Here is a 20065-nt window from a genome sequence, read left to right on the forward strand (position 1 = left end):
AACAGACGATCACTGTGCATATACTTGGCTGTGGAGAGAGAGACTGAGCATATGTGACCAGCAGCACTCAGATCAGTAGATGGACACTTCTATGCATTTTGACCACCAGGTGGCAGCATTTTATATAAGTAAATGTTACAGCTCTTCACTAAATCATGTAACAGCTAAATGGCAAACATTTTTCATATTAGTGACAATCTATATTATGAACATTGTATTCAATGATTGGACAACGCCTGTGTGCAGGTGAGTTCTATGGTTCTGGTGTGAGTAGGAGAGAGAATTTCTGAGCTCATCAATGACATTAACCTTGTTAGCAGAACACTGATATTGTTTTCCATGGATTGCCAAAAGAAATGCCTGGTTTATAGAGGTGTACGCTTCTTAATAAATCAGGAGGACCTAACTTCAGTGGGTTTCTTAGTAAAAATGGAGTAAGAATAATGGTGTAGGGAGTGTTTGGCCGTCAACTAAACTGTATGGACATCGGTGGGGAACGTCACTAAAGTACCTAGGACAGTATGAACTCTGCCCTAAGGAACCATGACACCACCACCAGCATATTATTTACATACAGTGAGATGGATCCATGGCTACTGTGTTGTCTTTTCCCACAGTGAAGGTATTCACTGGAGTTTTCTTTCATGTTTTACCTACTTTTCTCTGTTGACTGTATGTGATCAGCCGTGCCAATTATTCCATGATATTGTCGTATTTGGTCTATATGTCATCTGGCCCTGCCATGTCATTGCTGATTATATATTTGTCAGTCTGTCTGTGAAGGTTCTCATTCATCCAGGTCATGGTATATCAGTAGTAATGAGTCAGAGCAACAGGACTTGTATATATTTTTTTGCCTAAAAACGTTTTGGTAGCCATCAAACTGGCTTTCTCTTCTCTTAGAATGGCTTGTATGTGAAATCTCTGGCATTAATCTTTGTCTATTTTAAAAATAATTTATTTTACTCCCAGCAGATAGCATGGTGGATAGTGTGGGTGTTTTCAACCATTTCTTAAGAATTTTAACCTACTTTTCACAGGCCATATACAAGCCTTTACTGAAACAGATTGTAGAAGAAATATTTCATCCTGATCATATCGAGCCTACAGATATTGAGCATATGTCTTCAGGACTCACTGATCTCCTCAAGACAGGATTCAGCATGTTTATGAAGGTTGGTGTGATTAAGTACCTAATTTATCAAAAACATTGCTTTCAGTATGTTGTAATATTTCTGTGTAGTCACTGCTATTAAAGGATACAGTACCTCCAGTGAGCCAGCTATAAACTTCTTAGGCATCCCCTCATAGCACCACTGCTTATCACCTGAAGGAGCCGCAGCTTGTGCTCCAGCCTCAGTCCTTCTACTTGCACTGCATCTACAGTTGTGTTCAAAATTATTCAACCCCCAATGCTGTAAAGGGTTTTAGGGAATTTAGTGTACATTTGTAATTGTGTTCAGAATGAAATCTTACAAGGACTTTTTAAAGAACCAAATGCAACTAAAATGACATCAATTGTTTTTGTAATACAGTATTAAATGTTTTTTTTTGTGATTTCTTCATTGACACAATTATTCAACCCCTTAAAGACTACCACTCTTAAGAACAGAGGTTCATTCAAGTGTTTTCGAACAGGTATTGAAAACACCTGTGGATGTCAAGGAGCAGCAATCAAGCATAATAAGCACCAATTAGGCAGATTTAAAAGGACTGTGATACTCAGCTCCTTCTAGACATTTACTGGTGTGTTTACAAACATGGTGAAGTCAAGAGAATGGTCCAGGAAGACAAGAGAAGAGGTGATTTCTCTTCACAGGAAGGGCAATGGCTATAAGAAGATTGCAAAGATGTTAAACATACCAAGAGACACCATAGGAAGCATCATTCGCAAATTCAAGGCAAAGGGCACTGTTGAAACGCTACCTGGTCGTGGCAGAAAGAAGATGCTGACTTTGACTGCTGTGCGCTACCTGAAGCGCAAAGTGGAGAAAAGTCCCCGTGTGACTGCTGAGGAACTGAAAAAAGATTTGTCAGATGTGGGTACTGAAGTTTCAGCTCAGACAATAAGGCGCACACTGCGTAATGAAGGCCTCCATGCCAGAACTCCCAGGCGCACCCCCTTGCTGTCTCCAAAGAATAAGAAGAGTCGACTGCAGTATGCCAAAAGTCATGTGGACAAACCACAAAAGTTTTGGGATAGTGTTCTGTGGACTGATGAAACAAAATTAGAACTGTTTGGGCCCATGGATCAACGCTATGTTTGGAGGAGGAAGAACAAGGCCTATGAAGAAAAGAACACCTTGCCTACTGTGAAGCATGGCAGGGGGTCAATCATACTTTGGGGCTGTTTTGCTTCTACAGGTACAGGGAAGCTTCAGCGTGTGCAAGGTACCATGAATTCTCTTCAGTACCAGGAGATATTGGATGAAAATGTGATGCAGTCCGTCACAAACCTGAGGCTTGGGAGACGTTGGACCTTTCAACAGGACAATGATCCCAAGCATACCTCCAAGTCCACTAGAGCATGGTTGCAGATTAAAGGCTTGAACATTTTGAAGTGGCCATCGCAGTCACCAGACTTAAATCCGATTGAGAACCTCTGGTGGGACTTAAAGAAAGCAGTTGCAGCGCGCAAGCCTAAGAATGTGACTGAACTGGAGGCTTTTGCCCATGAAGAATAGGCAAAGATACCCGTAGATCGCTGCAAGACACTTGTGTCAAGCTATGCTTCACGTTTAAAAGCTGTTATAACTGGAAAAGGATGTTGTACTAAGATTGAATGTCACTTGGGGGTTGAATAAAACTGATAATGATGTGAGCACAGAAAAGACATTTGTGGTTATTTCATTATAAATGTTATGTTATATTTGTCTGACTTACAAGTGCCTCTTTGATTTAATTGTAAACAAGATGACTGAACTGATCAAAATCAATGTCAAACTGGCCAAAACACTCAATTTCAGTGGGGGTTGAATAATTTTGAACACAACTGTACTTAGTAGCTGCATTACAAGGTATTGTAAATTCATCCCATTCACTTGAATGGGATGAAGCTGCAGTACCCTAAACTACTTTCATTTCATATAGGGCAGAGAAGGAGAAGATATGACTTACTGGAGTCCTTTACTTCCTCCTGACTGATATCACCTGCATTCTTTGTATATAAGACTGCAGAAGTAACATTAAGCTATAGGGCACATGACTGCTACTGCCTATCACTGGCCTCAGCAGTCTTGTGCCATACACTGATGAGACCAGTCATAGGCTGTAGTGGTCACTTTCCATGTACCTGTCACTGCTGCAGTCTTGTGTATGGGAGGTACATTGCAGGAGGAAAGGGTGAGCATAGGATTATTTTTTGTTTTATATAATGTACTGGAATCAGGCTAAGTTTTAAATATATAGGGGAACCCTTTAATAAAGTCCTGTGATTACAGCAGCCTCAGCACTGATTTAAGCAGCATGTGGGAGTGTAATAACAGGAGAAAGGTGAAGAGTGGCAAATCTAATGCGAGGTAGCAAGACTATAGAAACCAAGGCCAATGCTCGGCGGCAGCTCCACCATAGAGAATTATAGAGAATGATTACTTTCTGATTGACCTTTAAAGGTAAACATCCACATGAGAATCTAAGAGCACTGTGACGTTTTCATTTTTCCCTTGAGGTATGCTTTAAGTGGAGATATTACACTGCAAATAACTCGCATGGACACATGGCCATCTTTGCTTTCTAAATGATAACTATGTAAAGAAAGCGAGATAGCATAAAGGGGTGGAGACTAACACATTTACTGGCATTGGAATTGTACACTCCTCAATAAATTGTGGAATTATAGAAATCGCAGGATTGATAGACATGTTAATGATATGCAAATGATAAAAAATGGAAACAAAATATTTTGAATATCTCGATTTATTCAGTACCAAGCATAAGAAATACACACACTTACACGCCTTGGCATGCTATCAATGAGGTTATTAATAGTTTTCTGAGGAATGTTCTGCCACGCTGAATGCACTTTGGCATGTAAATCATCAAGATCCGCTGGTGGCATCTCCTTTTGCAATTGATGTCCCAGATCTGTTCAGTGGGTCCAAAGTCTCTGTTCAAAGTCCAGAGATGCTACAGACCATGGTAGCACATTTAGGCCATGCAGGCTGCCCATAGTCGCATGAGCAAAATTTGGCCCGGCCTTGTCCTGCTGAAAAACATTTCCTGGGACACTTTGGAGAAATGGCTGTACCACTGGTTCCATGACCAAATCATCGTATGCCAAGCTGTTAGTGTACCTGAAATAAAGACTAGAGGGTTATGACTATGGTAGATTATGCCGTCCCACACCATACTCCCGGGAGTAGGATCGATGTGACATTCCCTTGTGAAGGCCTCTTTATGGCATTGCCCATATGGTGTCCAAACCAATCTCCGGCTATCATTGCATCCAAGATAAAAGTAGGATTCATCACTTAAGAGGACAGACCTCCATTGCATCTTACTGTGCACCCTGATAGCCTTTGAGCAGTGGCGTCGCCAGGGGGGGGCCAGAGGGGGCCACGGCCCCCCCTACATCACACTGTGCCCCCCCAACTAAAATGTGCCCCCATTCATTTTGGTGTGCTGCAGGCAGGGCCGGACTGAACCGCTCATCACAGGTGTGTACTGTGTACTGTACATTCTTCTAAACTTCGATTCCGTACAGGGGTGGACTGACCGGTCGGGCACTTCGGACATGGTCCGAGGGCCCGGCCGGGATGGGGGCCCGCCCAAGAATAACATAACACCGGGCCCCGCTCACTGTAATAGTAATATTCCTATGTGAACAACTTGAAATCCCCTGCGATCCTCTCCCTCTGTTAAGGTTACCTGCACAATTGCTTGTAGAGGTTACTCGAAGAGGGGAAGGAGTCCAATGGCAGCGACACAGGAACAGAGGAGCGCGGAAACAGAATGGATGAATGATCCAGATATGCAGGAATGGCGGTGGCTCAATGGACCCGATAAGGTGCACGTGGTAGATGAGTGCCGAAGAACGAGGAAGGCAAGAGAGTAGTCAGGCAGTCCTGGGTCGGTACACGGGATGGCAGGTACAAGGATTCAGGATGAGGCAGGAGAGTAGTCAAATGAAGGCAGAGTTCGGTACACGAGATGGCAGGTGCAAGGATTCAGGATGAGGCAGGAGAGTAGTCGATGGAGGCAGAGTTCGGTACACGAGCAGGTTAGCAGACAAAATGCTGAGAGGCTGAAGCAAGACTAAGGCTGAGATAGCTCAATAATCTGGCAAGGGAGGAAGTGACATGGTCTTCCTTAAATAGGGCGTACACAGATCTGATTGGTCAAAACTAAAAGCAGGAACATTCAGGTCAAAGAGATGGTTCAAAAAGGTAACAGAAACTGTCCAGGAAGCTCTGTGGTCTAGTGAGCAAGGCTACAGCCTAAGATGCCGGAGTCTCCCGGTTCGATCCCTGACAGTACTCCCCTCCTCCACGATGACCTCCGGGCATCTCCAAGATAGGCCTGTCGGGGTATTGCCGATGAAACTCACTGACCAGTCTGGGAGCGTGTACATTCTCCTTGGGTTCCCACGAGTCCTCATCAGGACCATAACCCTTCCAACGGATCAAATACTGCAGTTTTCTTCGACAAATTCTAGAGTCCAGGATCTTTTCTACAACGAACTCCTCTTCTCCATGCACCCTGACTGGTGGGGGTGGCATCAAAAAGCGATCAGGGAAAGTATTCTCGACAAATGGTTTGAAGAGTGAACAATGGAAGACTGGATGTATCTTGAGCGAATCCGGGAGTTTGAGTTTAAATGTGACATCATTAATTTGAGCCGAAATCTGATATGGTCCAATGTATCTTTGACCCAGTTTTTGAGAAGGGACTCTCAGCTTAATATTTTTTGTAGACAGCCACACTTTGTCTCCAATATGAAAAACTGGTGCTGGTTTACGGTGTTTGTCCGCAGCTTGTTTGGAGCGTCTTTGGGCCTCGTGTAAATTCTCCATGATTTTTCCCCGTACCTCTTGCAGGTTAGTTAACCGTTCGGTTACTGCTGGGAGGGCCGTGGTGATTGGCTGATGAGGAATGAAGACTGGATGGAGGCCTGTGTTTGCGTAGAACGGGCTGAAAGAAGTCGAACTGTGTTCCGAGTTATTGTATGCAAATTCTGCAGTGGAGAGATGTTCCATCCAGTCATCTTGTAAATGGGTAATAAAACAGCGTAGATACTGTTCGAGGGTTTGATTAGTTCTTTCAGTCTGACCATTAGATTGTGGATGAAAAGCTGATGACAAATTTACTTTGATTCCAAGGGCAGAACAGAAGTTTTTCCAGAATTTGGACGTGAACTGTACCCCACGATCAGAGACCACGTTGTCTGGAATCCCGTGTAGCCGGAACACTTCACGGATCATGAGTTCTGCTGTCTGTTTTGCAGATGGTATTCCTTTGAATGGTATGAAGTGTGCCATCTTGGTAAGACGGTCTATGACAACAAGGATAGTGTTCATTCCTTGAGAAGGAGGTAAATCGACCACGAAGTCCATAGAAACTGAGCCCCAAGGGCGAGATGGAACAGGAAGTGGTTGTAATAATCCCAGAGGGGAAGAACGTGGTGTCTTGTAGTGTGCACAGGTCAAACATGAAGAAACATACCTTTTCACATCCCCTTTACAATTGGGCCACCAGAAGGAACGAGATAACAGTTCTTGAGTCTTTTTTATGCCCAAGTGACCGGCCAACTTGGAATCATGAGCCAGTTTAAGGACTTCAAGTCGAGCTATTTCGGGAACATATAGTTGATGATCCGGTTTGATCCAATAACCATCCTGGAAGTGAAGGTTTACCTCACTAGTGGGGTGGCTAAGGAAAGAGTCACTCTGATATCCGTCTTTAATTAGTTTCCATAAATCCCCCGAATGGGTGGCCCCCAAGAAGTTTCTTTCAGGCAGGATCTTGGTTTGATTCTTATTTTCTTGGGAGGAGTCAGAGAACATTCTGGACAGCGCGTCTGCTTTGCCGTTCTTAGAACCTGGACGGTAGGTAATAATAAAGTTAAAACGAGAAAAGAACAGGCTCCATCTGGCCTGTCTGGAGGATAATCTTTTGGCGTTATGCAGAAACTCAAGGTTCTTGTGATCAGTCAAGACGGTTACGGGAATGGTGGCCCCCTCCAAAAGGTGTCTCCACTCCGAGAAAGCTTCCTTGATTGCAAGTAGTTCCTTATTCCCGATGTCGTAATTTTTCTCGGCTGGGGACATTTGGCGAGAAAAATAGGCACAAGGGTGAAGCAACTCTTTATCTCCTGCACGTTGTGACAAAACCGCCCCCATTGCTGAATCAGATGCATCCACTTCTACCGTGAATGGTAGTTCTGGATCTGGATGGATTAGTATTGGTGCGCCTGTGAACAGAGTCTTTAGTTGACTAAATGCGTCTTGTGCCTCGGGAGTCCAGGTGAAGTGTACGGTTTTCTTTGTGAGTTGTGTGATTGGTTTGATGACCCTGGAGAAATTCCGGATGAATCTCCTGTAGAAATTGGCAAAACCGATGAATCTTTGTATGTCTTTTACATTTCTGGGAGTAGGCCACTCCGTTACAGCTCTAATCTTGCTGGGGTCCATCTCTAGACCCTTCGGAGAAATGATGTATCCCAAAAACTGAACAGTTGTTTTTTCGAATTCGCATTTCTGAAGTTTAATGTAGAGTTGGTGTTCTCGAAGTCTCTGTAGAACCTTGCAGACGTCCATACGATGTTGCTCCAGACTTTCAGAAAAGATTAGAATGTCGTCCAAGTATATTATTACGAACTGATCCAACATGTCCCGGAACACATCGTTAACAAAGTGTTGAAATGTAGCTGGCGCATTACACAGTCCGAAAGGCATAACGAGGTATTCGTAATGTCCATACCTAGTTCGGAAAGCAGTCTTCCATTCGTCACCCGGACGAATACGGACCAGGTTATATGCTCCTCTGAGATCGAGTTTCGTAAATATTTTGGCAGTGCGCAGTCTTTCGAGAAGTTCAGATATTAAAGGAAGGGGATACCGATTTTTTACAGTGATACTATTAAGTTTCCGGTAGTCTATACAGGGGCGTAAAGAGGAATCTTTCTTTTCTACAAAGAAAAAAGGAGCACCAGCTGGAGAGGTGGAGGGTCGGATAAACCCCTTTTTTATATCTTCATCTAGATATTTTTTCAAAGCCTTCAATTCAGGATCAGAAAGCGGATAAATGCAGCCAAACGGTATTTCCGCTCCCGGTAATAGTTCAATCGGACAGTCGTAAGAACGGTGAGGAGGAAGCTTATCTGCATTTTTCTTGTCGCCAACATCCTGAAAATTCTTGTACGGCAGAGGTAATAACTCACTTGTAGACTGTTCCGGAACCAGAGGGATCGCTGGAGCCGAAGACTGAGTGTCTTGCAGGCAATTACACTGACAGAATTCCGACGGGAAGTGTAGTACATGATTTTCCCAGTCAATGGATGGATTATGAATCGCCAACCATGGGATCCCCAAGATTATGGGAAATTTGGGTGAAGAGATCAAAGAAAAATGGATGTCCTCAAGGTGATCCGTGTTGATGCGTATTTGGAGCTTTCCCGTTTCTTGCGTAACTGGACCTGAGGAAAGAGGTGAGCCGTCCACAGTCTCCATATCCAATGGTGTTGTTCTCTTTAATAGTGGGATATGTTTTTTTTGTGCAAATGTTAAGTCCATAAAATTGCCCCCGGCCCCAGAGTCCAGCATAGCAGAGCAGGAGATTTCGAGTTCAGAAGTGAAGATCTGAATGGGTACCATGAAATGAGACTCGGGGATAGTAGTTTGGTCTTTCTTCCAAGCAATAGGGGAAATAGAGTTTATTTCAGAGTGTATGGAGTATGGAATTTCTGATTCCAATTGTTCTTCTATCTCTCTGACCACGTTTATTCTACGGACCCTTCTAGGGCAGTCGATCGCATAATGTCCTGGTTTTCCGCAGTAGAGACAAAGATCTTCTGAGATGCGTCTTTCCTTTTCCGCTACAGTTATGGATCTCCGTAATGCATCGATTTGCATAGGTTCCGGTGCAGGTTCAGGATTACGGGGAGCTGATGGTCTGAAAGAATAGGTGGGTCGGTTTTCCTGCGCCCATGCTTTCTCCCTTCTCCTTTCAGTAAGTCTCTGGTCGACTCTGATACAAAGTTGAATGAAGTCTTCAAAGTCCTCTGGAATATCTGTCCTAGCAAGTTCATCTTTCATTTGCTCAGACAACCCCCGCCGGAACTGACTCTTTTGGGCGGCATGATTCCAGGTGGTGTCGGTCACCCAGCGGCGGAATTCGGCTGTGTAAACGGCCACTGAACGGTTTCCTTGGCGTAGATTATGTAGTTTTAGTTCCGCAGTAGCACAACGATTAGGATCATCAAACACCTGACTTATGGCGGAGATGAAGGTCTCCAGATCCCGCAGAAGGCTGCTGTCGGTCTCCACGTAAGGAGATGCCCATGCGAGAGCCTCATCAGACAAAAGATTGATGATGAACAATACCTTCATCTTTCCAGTAGTGAACCGGGCTGGATTCATTTCAAAATAGATTCGACATTGGTTCAAAAAACCTCGGAATTGGCGTCGATCTCCATTAAACCTTGCTGGGAGTGGCATGCGAGTATCTCCAGCTGGGGCCTGCCCCTCCAGGAGTTGTCTCTGTAGGGCGATTATTTCCCCTTGTTGATCTTGTACCACACTTTGTAACTGGGAAAATTTTTCCTGATAAGTGGTTCCGAATTCTTGTAGCTCTATAACTTGTTGTTTCAGGAGCGTCACCGCGGACTCCATTTTTGAGGCCAGATTATTATGTTAAGGTTACCTGCACAATTGCTTGTAGAGGTTACTCGAAGAGGGGAAGGAGTCCAATGGCAGCGACACAGGAACAGAGGAGCGCGGAAACAGAATGGATGAATGATCCAGATATGCAGGAATGGCGGTGGCTCAATGGACCCGATAAGGTGCACGTGGTAGATGAGTGCCGAAGAACGAGGAAGGCAAGAGAGTAGTCAGGCAGTCCTGGGTCGGTACACGGGATGGCAGGTACAAGGATTCAGGATGAGGCAGGAGAGTAGTCAAATGAAGGCAGAGTTCGGTACACGAGATGGCAGGTGCAAGGATTCAGGATGAGGCAGGAGAGTAGTCGATGGAGGCAGAGTTCGGTACACGAGCAGGTTAGCAGACAAAATGCTGAGAGGCTGAAGCAAGACTAAGGCTGAGATAGCTCAATAATCTGGCAAGGGAGGAAGTGACATGGTCTTCCTTAAATAGGGCGTACACAGATCTGATTGGTCAAAACTAAAAGCAGGAACATTCAGGTCAAAGAGATGGTTCAAAAAGGTAACAGAAACTGTCCAGGAAGCTCTGTGGTCTAGTGAGCAAGGCTACAGCCTAAGATGCCGGAGTCTCCCGGTTCGATCCCTGACACCCTCTCTGTACTCACAACCTCAGTAGCATAGAGGCAGCAGCAGGCAGTGTAATAGGAGCCGACAGTGGAAGCTAGCCCCGCCCTCCAACCAATCAGAGGCAACCAGCAGTCCAGCACTGACTCTCAGCACAGGGGGAGTCGTAGGGACTCCGAGAATCGTCTGAGTTTATTCGTTAAAAGAATCGAATGAGTCACAGACTGTGTCACTGAGTCCCTGCCAGGCTTCCTGCTCTGCGGCTCCCTGTCTCCTGACAAGTCTGTCCGGGGGGGGGGGGTGGTATAGTATTGCATGTAGCAGAGCTGTGTGTGTGTACAGGGTGCTTGCAGCAATGTAGCAGAGCTGTGTGTGTACAGGGTGCTTGCAGCAATGCAGCAGAGCTGTGTGTGTACAGGGTGCTTGCAGCAATGCAGCAGAGCTGTGTGTGTACAGGGTGCTTGCAGCAATGCAGCAGAGCTGTGTGTGTACAGGATGCTTGCAGCAATTTAGCAGAGCTGTGTGTGTACAGGGTGCTTGCAGCAATGTAGCAGAGCAGGAAGCCTGGCAGGGACTCGGTGACATGCCTCTGACTCATTTGATTCTCTAAATCCCTGCAATAACTATACAGTGTAATTACATCAGTCTGCTCCACTGCAGCAGAGCTGACTCAGCAAGTGAACAGAAGATTCGATGAGCTGAGCATGCGCATTGATCTTCAGTTCACTTGCTTCTGCCGGCTCAGGAAGTGAACCGAAGATCCGATTCATGAAAAAGATCTGAACTTCCCATCTCTAAAACTCAGTAGCAGGCCGGGCGGCAGCGCAACTCACTGACGTCACGCGCCTGCTCCTCCTACTTCATTCATAAAGTGGGAGGAGCAGGCGCGTGACGTCAGTGAGTTGCGCTGCTGCCCGGCCTGCTACTGAGTTTGTGAGTACAGAGAGGGAGAGGGAGAGGATCGCAGGGGATTTCAAGTTGTTCACATCGGAATATTAGTATTACAGTGAGCGGGGCCCGGTGTAATAGAATACAGTGACTGCACCGGGCCCCGCTGCCATTACAACACCAGATGCCGGTGTTCCGTTTACTTGACAGTATTATGTCTATATCGTGGGAGATAGTTTTGCATTACGTCTAGCTTGAACTGCTGACTAATATAACATTTTAAATCTTTATTTCATTTCCTTAAAACTATTTTCCACGATATAGACATAATACTGTCAATTAAACGTCACAGAGGTGCTGAAGAGGTCTAGATATTTGCATTTTGTTAACCTTTATTTTTGTTTGCATTTTGTTAACCTCTACTGTGCCTGCGCCAAGTCGTCTTTTTCGCGCATGCGCAGTGTATTGGGGATCATTCACTCACAGGGACACTGTTATGGGGGATCTGTGGATGACACTGTATATGCTGCTATATACAGGGAGTGCAGAATTATTAGGCAAATGAGTATTTTGACCACATCATCCTCTTTATGCATGTTGTCTTACTCCAAGCTGTATAGGCTCGAAAGCCTACTACCAATTAAGCATATTAGGTGATGTGCATCTCTGTAATGAGAAGGGGTGTGGTCTAATGACATCAACACCCTATATTAGGTGTGCATAATTATTAGGCGACTTTTTTCCTTTGGCAAAATGGGTCAAAAGAAGGACTTGACAGGCTCAGAAAAGTCAAAAATAGTGAGATATCTTGCAGAGGGATGCAGCACTCTTAAAATTGCAAAGCTTCTGAAGCGTGATCATCGAACAATCAAGCGTTTTATTCAAAATAGTCAACAGGGTCGCAAGAAGCGTGTGGAAAAACCAAGGCGCAAAATAACTGCCCATGAACTGAGAAAAGTCAAGCGTGCAGCTGCCAAGATGCCACTTGCCACCAGTTTGGCCATATTTCAGAGCTGCAACATCACTGGAGTGCCCAAAAGCACAAGGTGTGCAATACTCAGAGACATGGCCAAGGTAAGAAAGGCTGAAAGACGACCACCACTGAACAAGACACACAAGCTGAAACGTCAAGACTGGGCCAAGAAATATCTCAAGACTGATTTTTCTAAGGTTTTATGGACTGATGAAATGAGAGTGAGTCTTGATGGGCCAGATAGATGGGCCCGTGGCTGGATTGGTAAAGGGCAGAGAGCTCCAGTCCGACTCAGACGCCAGCAAGGTGGAGGTGGAGTACTGGTTTGGGCTGGTATCATCAAAGATGAGCTTGTGGGGCCTTTTCGGGTTGAGGATGGAGTCAAGCTCAACTCCCAGTCCTACTGCCAGTTTCTGGAAGACACCTTCTTCAAGCAGTGGTACAGGAAGAAGTCTGCATCCTTCAAGAAAAACATGATTTTCATGCAGGACAATGCTCCATCACACGCGTCGAAGTACTCCACAGCGTGGCTGGCAAGAAAGGGTATAAAAGAAGAAAATCTAATGACATGGCCTCCTTGTTCACCTGATCTGAACCCCATTGAGAACCTGTGGTCCATCATCAAATGTGAGATTTACAAGGAGGGAAAACAGTACACCTCTCTGAACAGTGTCTGGGAGGCTGTGGTTGCTGCTGCACGCAATGTTGATGGTGAACAGATCAAAACACTGACAGAATCCATGGATGGCAGGCTTTTGAGTGTCCTTGCAAAGAAAGGTGGCTATATTGGTCACTGATTTGTTTTTGTTTTGTTTTTGAATGTCAGAAATGTATATTTGTGAATGTTGAGATGTTATATTGGTTTCACTGGTAAAAATAAATAATTGAAATGGGTATATATTTGTTTTTTGTTAAGTTGCCTAATAATTATGCACAGTAATAGTCACCTGCACACACAGATATCCCCCTAAAATAGCTAAAACTAAAAACAAACTAAAAACTACTTCCAAAAATATTCAGCTTTGATTTTAATGAGTTTTTTTGGGTTCATTGAGAACATGGTTGTTGTTCAATAATAAAATTAATCCTCAAAAATACAACTTGCCTAATAATTCTGCACTCCCTGTATGTGTCATCCACAGATCCCCCCCCCCCACAACAGTGTGTCATCCACAGAGCCCCCCTCCCACAACAGTGTGTCATCCACAGAGCCTCCCCACAACAGTGTGTCATCCACAGATCCCCCCCCACAACAGTGTGTCATCCACAGATCCCCCCCCACAACAGTGTGTCATCCACAGAGCCCCCCCACAACAGTGTGTCATCCACAGAGCCCCCCCACAACAGTGTGTCATCCACAGAGCCCCCCCACAACAGTGTGTCATCCACAGAGCCCCCCCCCACAACAGTGTGTCATCCACAGATCCCCCCACAACAGTGTATCATCCACAGAGCCCCCCCCACAACAGTGTCATCCACAGATCTCCCCACAACAGTGTCATCCACAGATCCCCCAACACAACAGTGTCATCCACAGATCCCTCCCATAACAGTGTCATCCACAGATCCCCCCCATAACAGTGTCATCTACAGATCCCCCCCATAAGTGTCATCCACAGATCCCCCCTATAACAGTGCCATCCACAAATCCCCCCATAACAGTGCCATCCACAGATCCCCCATTCCCCCCATAACAGTGCCATCAGCAGATCAAAATGATCTGATGCTCTCAGCATTACCTAATGCTAGGAGCTTTAGGTACTTATGCACTTGGCCAGCAGCTGTGGGCGCTTTCCTGTATTCAGCTGTATCACTGCCCTCAGTGAACTACAACTCCCGTTGGCTGTCCAGGCATGCTGGGAGTTGTAGTTTTGAAATATCTGGAGCTCCACAGTTTGGAGACCACTGCTCTATAAGCTAAAGCAGTAGATGGGGGTCTGACCACTGGGGCCCCCACCAATCCTGAGAATGGGACATAATTGTGCCTGGAGTGAATGGTGCGGACTGCACCTGCGTGTCCACCACTCCATCCATTCCCTATGCATGTCTACATTCTCAGGATCGGCAGGGGTTCCAGCAGTCAGACTCCCACCTGTTTTTTTTTTTAAACAGACAGCAGGACTTTTCTTCCCTGTTGCGGTTTTAGGTATTGGGTAAAGTATCGCAGCATTTCTAACCATACTTGTGTAAATGTATCGTTGTTATAGCTGCCCCCCCTACTTTTGTCCTGGCCCCCAGTATGCCCCCCCAAAATTTAAAAGCTAGAGACGCCACTGCCTTTGAGAGTGGTGGCGTTAGGTCAATGGACCACCTGTAGATGGATGTCTGGCTTGTAGTCCATTGTTGTGCAAACACCTTCTTATGGTTTGTGGTACTAGACACTGGTTTGGGATGTGACATCCAATTTCACTTGCAGTACAGAATGGAACACTACGTGTCATTCTAATATTCAGACGATCTGTCTGTGGGGTGGTTCTCCTCTGTGCACCTCTCCCTGTCATTCTAGTTCGTCGTCATTCACCCAACCACCGGGACACAACGCAGAACCTCTCTGCCTAGGCTGTTGGCAGAGGAGACATCCTAAGGGCCGCCACTGCAGCAGATACCCCAAGCCAGGGGTGTAGCTATAGTGGTAGTAGGGAAAGTAACTGCTACTTGCCCAAACTCAGAAGGGTCCCATCTGAGAGGAGGACTACAAGATTTTATTGTCAGGGACCCCTCAACATTATTATATAACTACATTATATACAGTGACATGACATACAGTATATACGTGTAGGAAATGCACGGAGTGGCTGCCAGGCCTGGTCTGAAAGAGAGATCTTGATTAGCTGTAGGAGTGGGGGTTGCAAGGGAGGAGGGGGTTGCAAAGAAGTTGGGGGAAGAGGAAGGGCCAGTCAGTTCTAGTTGTGCCACTTAGGTTCCTAGCTTGTCTAGTTTTCTGTTTGAGCGAAGGTGTTCTGTTGGTTCTTGTCATTCTGTGTATCGGACTTTGGACTATGTATTTGGACGACTTTGCCTGATTGCCACCTGCCCTGACACTTATTTACATTTATTGACTTTGCCCTAACTTCTGACTTCGTACCCTGACTACGCCTCCATCTAATCAGCTTCTGGTCTCCCAGCATCCACTGGGTGTATTGTGTCACCTGGAGGTCAGTCCAGTGGGTTCACACTCTGGTCCCGATTCCCTCATGTTCCAATTCCCCTCTGAGGTAGCACCTGGTAACCCCTTGGGAAAGTCTCACCGCACCATCAGAGGTATCATGTGAAAAATGAGGGGTGTGCTCAGACATCGTCCTCAGAGGGAGTTGGTCACGTGGGGCAGCGGGTTCTTACCCACTGGTCATAACACATTTCATCATGAAATGCAATGCACTCTACAGGCTGCATGTTATAGAACAGGAGGAGCTGAGCAAATTAATATACAGTATATAGTTTTGCAGGAAAATGTTTTGTATAATTTGAATTTTATTCATTTAAGTCCCTGATAATTCTGAGCTAAGGGGTCATGTGGGCAGGTCTGATCGGGGACCGACAGCTATCTGTGTATGCACACTTACATAGTGAAGGCTGTCACTCAATAGGACTTCCCATATGACTCCTTGGCTCAGAATGAGCAGAGATTTAGATGAATAAGGCTTTTTTCATATTAGCGGCAGAGAACTGGCATGCATATCTGCATATTTGCCGGAATGCGGCCGGATCTCCGCCGGTCCCCATTATAGTTAGTGGGGCAATGCTGGAGTGCAAAGACATCTGCCAGGCTGTTCCCTGCCGGATGTATAGGGCTAGTGTGCAACTAGGCTTAGTTACAAGTTTTACTAAATCGTTTCCTATACATCTATCTATCTATCACCCTGCTCAGCTCCTCCTGCTCTATAACATGCTGCCTGTAGCTTAAATTGCATTGTCATGGTGACAGGTTCCTTTTTAATGGGCTGTTACCAGGGGCGTAACTACCATAGCGGCAAATCATGCGACTGCAAAGGGGATTAGGCGGAAACCCTTCTATCCTGTGTGGGGGGCCTGGTTTGATCCTTGCTATGGGGCCCTTACTACTTTATATACACCACTGGCTGTTACCATTAGATCACTGTATATGGTGTCAGCAGGAACTTATAGGTAATGTGTTCTCTACTTACCTCTAGGTTTTTGTTCTGAGCATTGTCATAGGTTACACCAGGAACACATATTTGTGTTGTAAAGGTTTGTTATCTCTCACACCATCCCTGTTCCCATTGTGCTCACAATATTTGAAAAAAATAGGACAAATTAGAAAATTTGGAAAAACTGTAGTTTTTCCCCCTCTGTTTCTGACATTTTGCCATTAATGAGGTCCACAAAATGAATTGTTATCCACTCCAATTTAAAACGGGTTGTCCTAGATCATAAAAAAATTGCAGAAAAAGCAGTTCAATGTATAAAATAACAAAAGACATATTGTTGAATTACTTTGTAACTAATCACATTCTATTGTTTGGAGCAGGCGCAATGACGGGGAACAGTGATCGCGCCCCCCCCATCGTTTAACCCCTCAGATGCCGCATTCCATGCGGATCGCGCCGTCTGTGAGTCACATTCAGCCTATCAGGGGTTAAAACAAAAAAAAATGCATACTCGCCTCAACCATTTGATCACGGAGAGGCCATTGCGGTCATCTTGGTTGAGGAAAACGCGTCAATTCTCGCACACACTGACGTGAGGACGTCACACATCAGCGCGCACAAGAATTGCCGTGTTTTCTTCAATCAAGATGGCTGAGACGGCCTCTCTGTGATTAAATGGATGAGGTGAGTATGTTTTTGTTTTTTTACTGCCATCTCAGGGAAAATTGATTTGTTACCACGAAATGCCAGGAAATTCAGATTTGTGGAAAATCCAATTGTTCCTGAAATTCTGATCGAATTCCTCTTAGTTAACTTTGATTCTCTCAACACTACTTATGATCTCAGACAACACCTTTAAATAATAAGAATGCTGTATGTGATCTGAAAATAAAAATTTTAAATAAATAATAAAATACAAAAATTAAGCATTCTAAAAGATAAAATTTTGCTCTTGCATACCAGTCATGATAGGGTTAAGACCAGATTCATAGCTCATGTCGTATATTTTCTCGTTTGGTTGTGACGGTGTCCAGAATCTTCTCCAGTCCTTGTGTCACGCGTGTGAGTAGCTGACTCGCGAGCACATGTCGCTGCATGTGTTACAGCACTGTGGAAGAGGCTGAGAATAACCATTCCTAATCACATTCCCAGAGATGGAGAAGGCGCAGTGTTGTGACAGACGCAGCAGCTGAGGAAGTGCTTAGTGAACTATTATCAAGGTTATCAGACGTAGGAGGATAGTATGTGTTCATTCTGACTCCATCTAAATACGAGCGTCTTGCTTTTGTACACGTGGTAACTGCTCATTTCGCCTTGCAGACTCACGTGGCCGAGTCTATGTGTGCTACAGTCTAAAAGAGTGATCTTGGCAAGGAAATATTACAGTCTTTATTCCAATTAAATTAGACTTAAAAAATTAGACGCATTGTTGGTGTCCCTGTTAGGATTGCTTATTATATGCCTTTAATGCAGACAGACAGCACAATGAACATAGGGGGTCATTTACAAACAAATATACGCTACTTTTGTGGCATATATCTGGCACAGATTCTGTTGCACGCCATGGCCCTCTCACGCCAGGTCTAAAAAAGTGGGCATAGTGTGGGCAGAAGGGGATGGGCCAGCAGCCCCCTCTCATTCATCATTTTCTATGCCTGGTTTAGGCACTGGATGCGCCAAAGTTATGTAGAGGCCAGTGGTCTGGTAATTTTCCGTTCTTTGTGGCTCTGTCCTCAGAAACTCGTCGCAATCAGCATTGATGACATCAGTCCTACACGGTGCGCTCAGCTTCACACGAGTGAGGTCTTCTTAGGATTAGGTGACATAACTTGAACCACTCCTTGGGTTAACTGGTTGACTCATTAGTTATCCACCTGCTATATATTCTTTGTTCCTTTTTTGCCTCTTTGCCTGTGCAGTTGAGATCTTCCTGTGTCTCCATAGAGTCTGCCCGGTCCTCTCGCTTGCTAGAGTCTGTAATACATCTGTGTGTGCTGGCTTCTGCTTTGTTTCCTGGGTTCTCTTTGCCTGTCTATGTGCTGGCTTCTGTCAGTATGCCTGGTTCTAAAGTTTGTCTGACTGGGTTCCTGAAGTCGGTCTGCCTGCCAATGCTCTTTGTTCTGCTTCATGCCTGTATTTTCTCTTTGACTTGGACTTTACTCTGCCTGTCTGACCTCTGCCTAGTTCTTTCTGTGTGCATTGCCTGTATCTCTGGTGCTTTGACCTGGTGACTCTGACCTCCGTGGGTCAGCTGCCAATTACATCAGAACTATTCCAGGAGGTAGCGGCCTGGTGACTCCCCTGCAGGGAAGACCAGATCCCTGTATAGGGGTTAAAGGGTGAAAACCAGGGGACCTTCAGGACAATGCCCTTGTCAGTCCCTTTTGTTGGCAGAGTGGTTCCACACTCATTGTCCATAACACTCGTCTCCCCTTGTAGATTCACTTGTATTAACAAGTTTTCAAGGAGGCTAATTTAAAGAGTGAAAAATAGAGAATATTGCATGTAAAATTGCAATATACAGGGTGGGCCATTTATAGGGATACACCTTAATAAAATGGGAATGGTTGGTGTTATTAACTTCCTGTTTGTGGCACATTAGTATATGTCAGGGGGTAAACTTTTCAAGATGGGTGGTGACCATGGCGGCCATTTTGAAGTCGGCTATTTTGAATCCAACTTTGGTTTTTTCAATAGGAAGAGGGTCATGTGACACATCAAACTTATTGGGAATTTCACACGAAAAAAAATGGTGTGCTTGGTTTTAATGTAACTTTATTCTTTCATGAGTTATTTACAAGTTTCTCTTTGTTTACAGCCATTGACATGTCGCTGAGGTTAACACGTGAGGAGCTGATAGAAATTGTGTTGATGTCTGGTGAACGCAGTAACCGGGTCATTGCAGCAGATTTCAATGCAAGACACCCTACGAGACCACCCATCTCCCATGCTACAGTTAGCAAACTGCTTGCTCAGTTTCGTGAAACTGGTTCAGTGTTGGATTTGCCAAAATGTGGACGCATGAAATCTGTCTCTAATGAAGAAACATCAGTGGCTGTCCTAGCTTCATTCAGCAAGAGCCCACAGCGTAGCACTCGCCGCATATCACTGGAGAGTGGCATTAGTCGAACATCCCTTCGGCGGATATTAGCTACTCACAAATGGCACCCTTACAAACTCCAGCTACTGCAGGATCTCAACGAGGATGACCCAGATCGGCGCACTGAATTTGCAAAATGGGCAAAACAAAAATTGGAACAGGACCCTCAGTTTATGCAGAAGATTTTGTTCAGTGATGAGGCAAACTTTTATGTGAATGGTGAAGTTAACAAACAAAACCACCGCTATTGGTCTGACACTAACCCACATTGCATAGATCCCTCCAAGACTGTTGGAACAAAAAAATTGATGGTATGGTGGGGTATATGGGGTACAAAGATAGTGGGGCCATTCTTCATCAATGGAAACCTCAAGGCCACTGGATATGCGAAATTGCTACATGATGATGTGTTTCCCTCTTTATGCACTGAAGCTGGCACGTTCCCTGAGTTTTTCCAGCAAGATGGTGCACCACCACATTATGTCAGGTCCGAGCATTCCTAGATGAACAGTTTCCTGGAAAGTGGATTGGTCGTCGTGGGCCAGTTGAATGGCCCC

At 45.1% G+C, this 20065-nt stretch overlaps 1 protein-coding gene across 1 annotated transcript in view; it reads left to right on the plus strand.

Annotated features, from left to right (window-relative positions):
• Nucleotides 1-20065, plus strand: part of SCFD2 (sec1 family domain containing 2) — a 590379-nt gene that overhangs the window by 532448 nt on the left and 37866 nt on the right. Inside the window, exon 7 of the mRNA XM_040418874.1 lies at nt 1041-1175. Within this exon, the coding sequence (XP_040274808.1) occupies nt 1041-1175 (135 nt within the window). The remainder of the gene's footprint in view (nt 1-1040; nt 1176-20065) is intronic.

The sequence above is a fragment of the Bufo bufo genome, chromosome 2 (assembly GCF_905171765.1).
Source record: "Bufo bufo chromosome 2, aBufBuf1.1, whole genome shotgun sequence".
Lineage (NCBI taxonomy): Eukaryota > Metazoa > Chordata > Amphibia > Anura > Bufonidae > Bufo > Bufo bufo.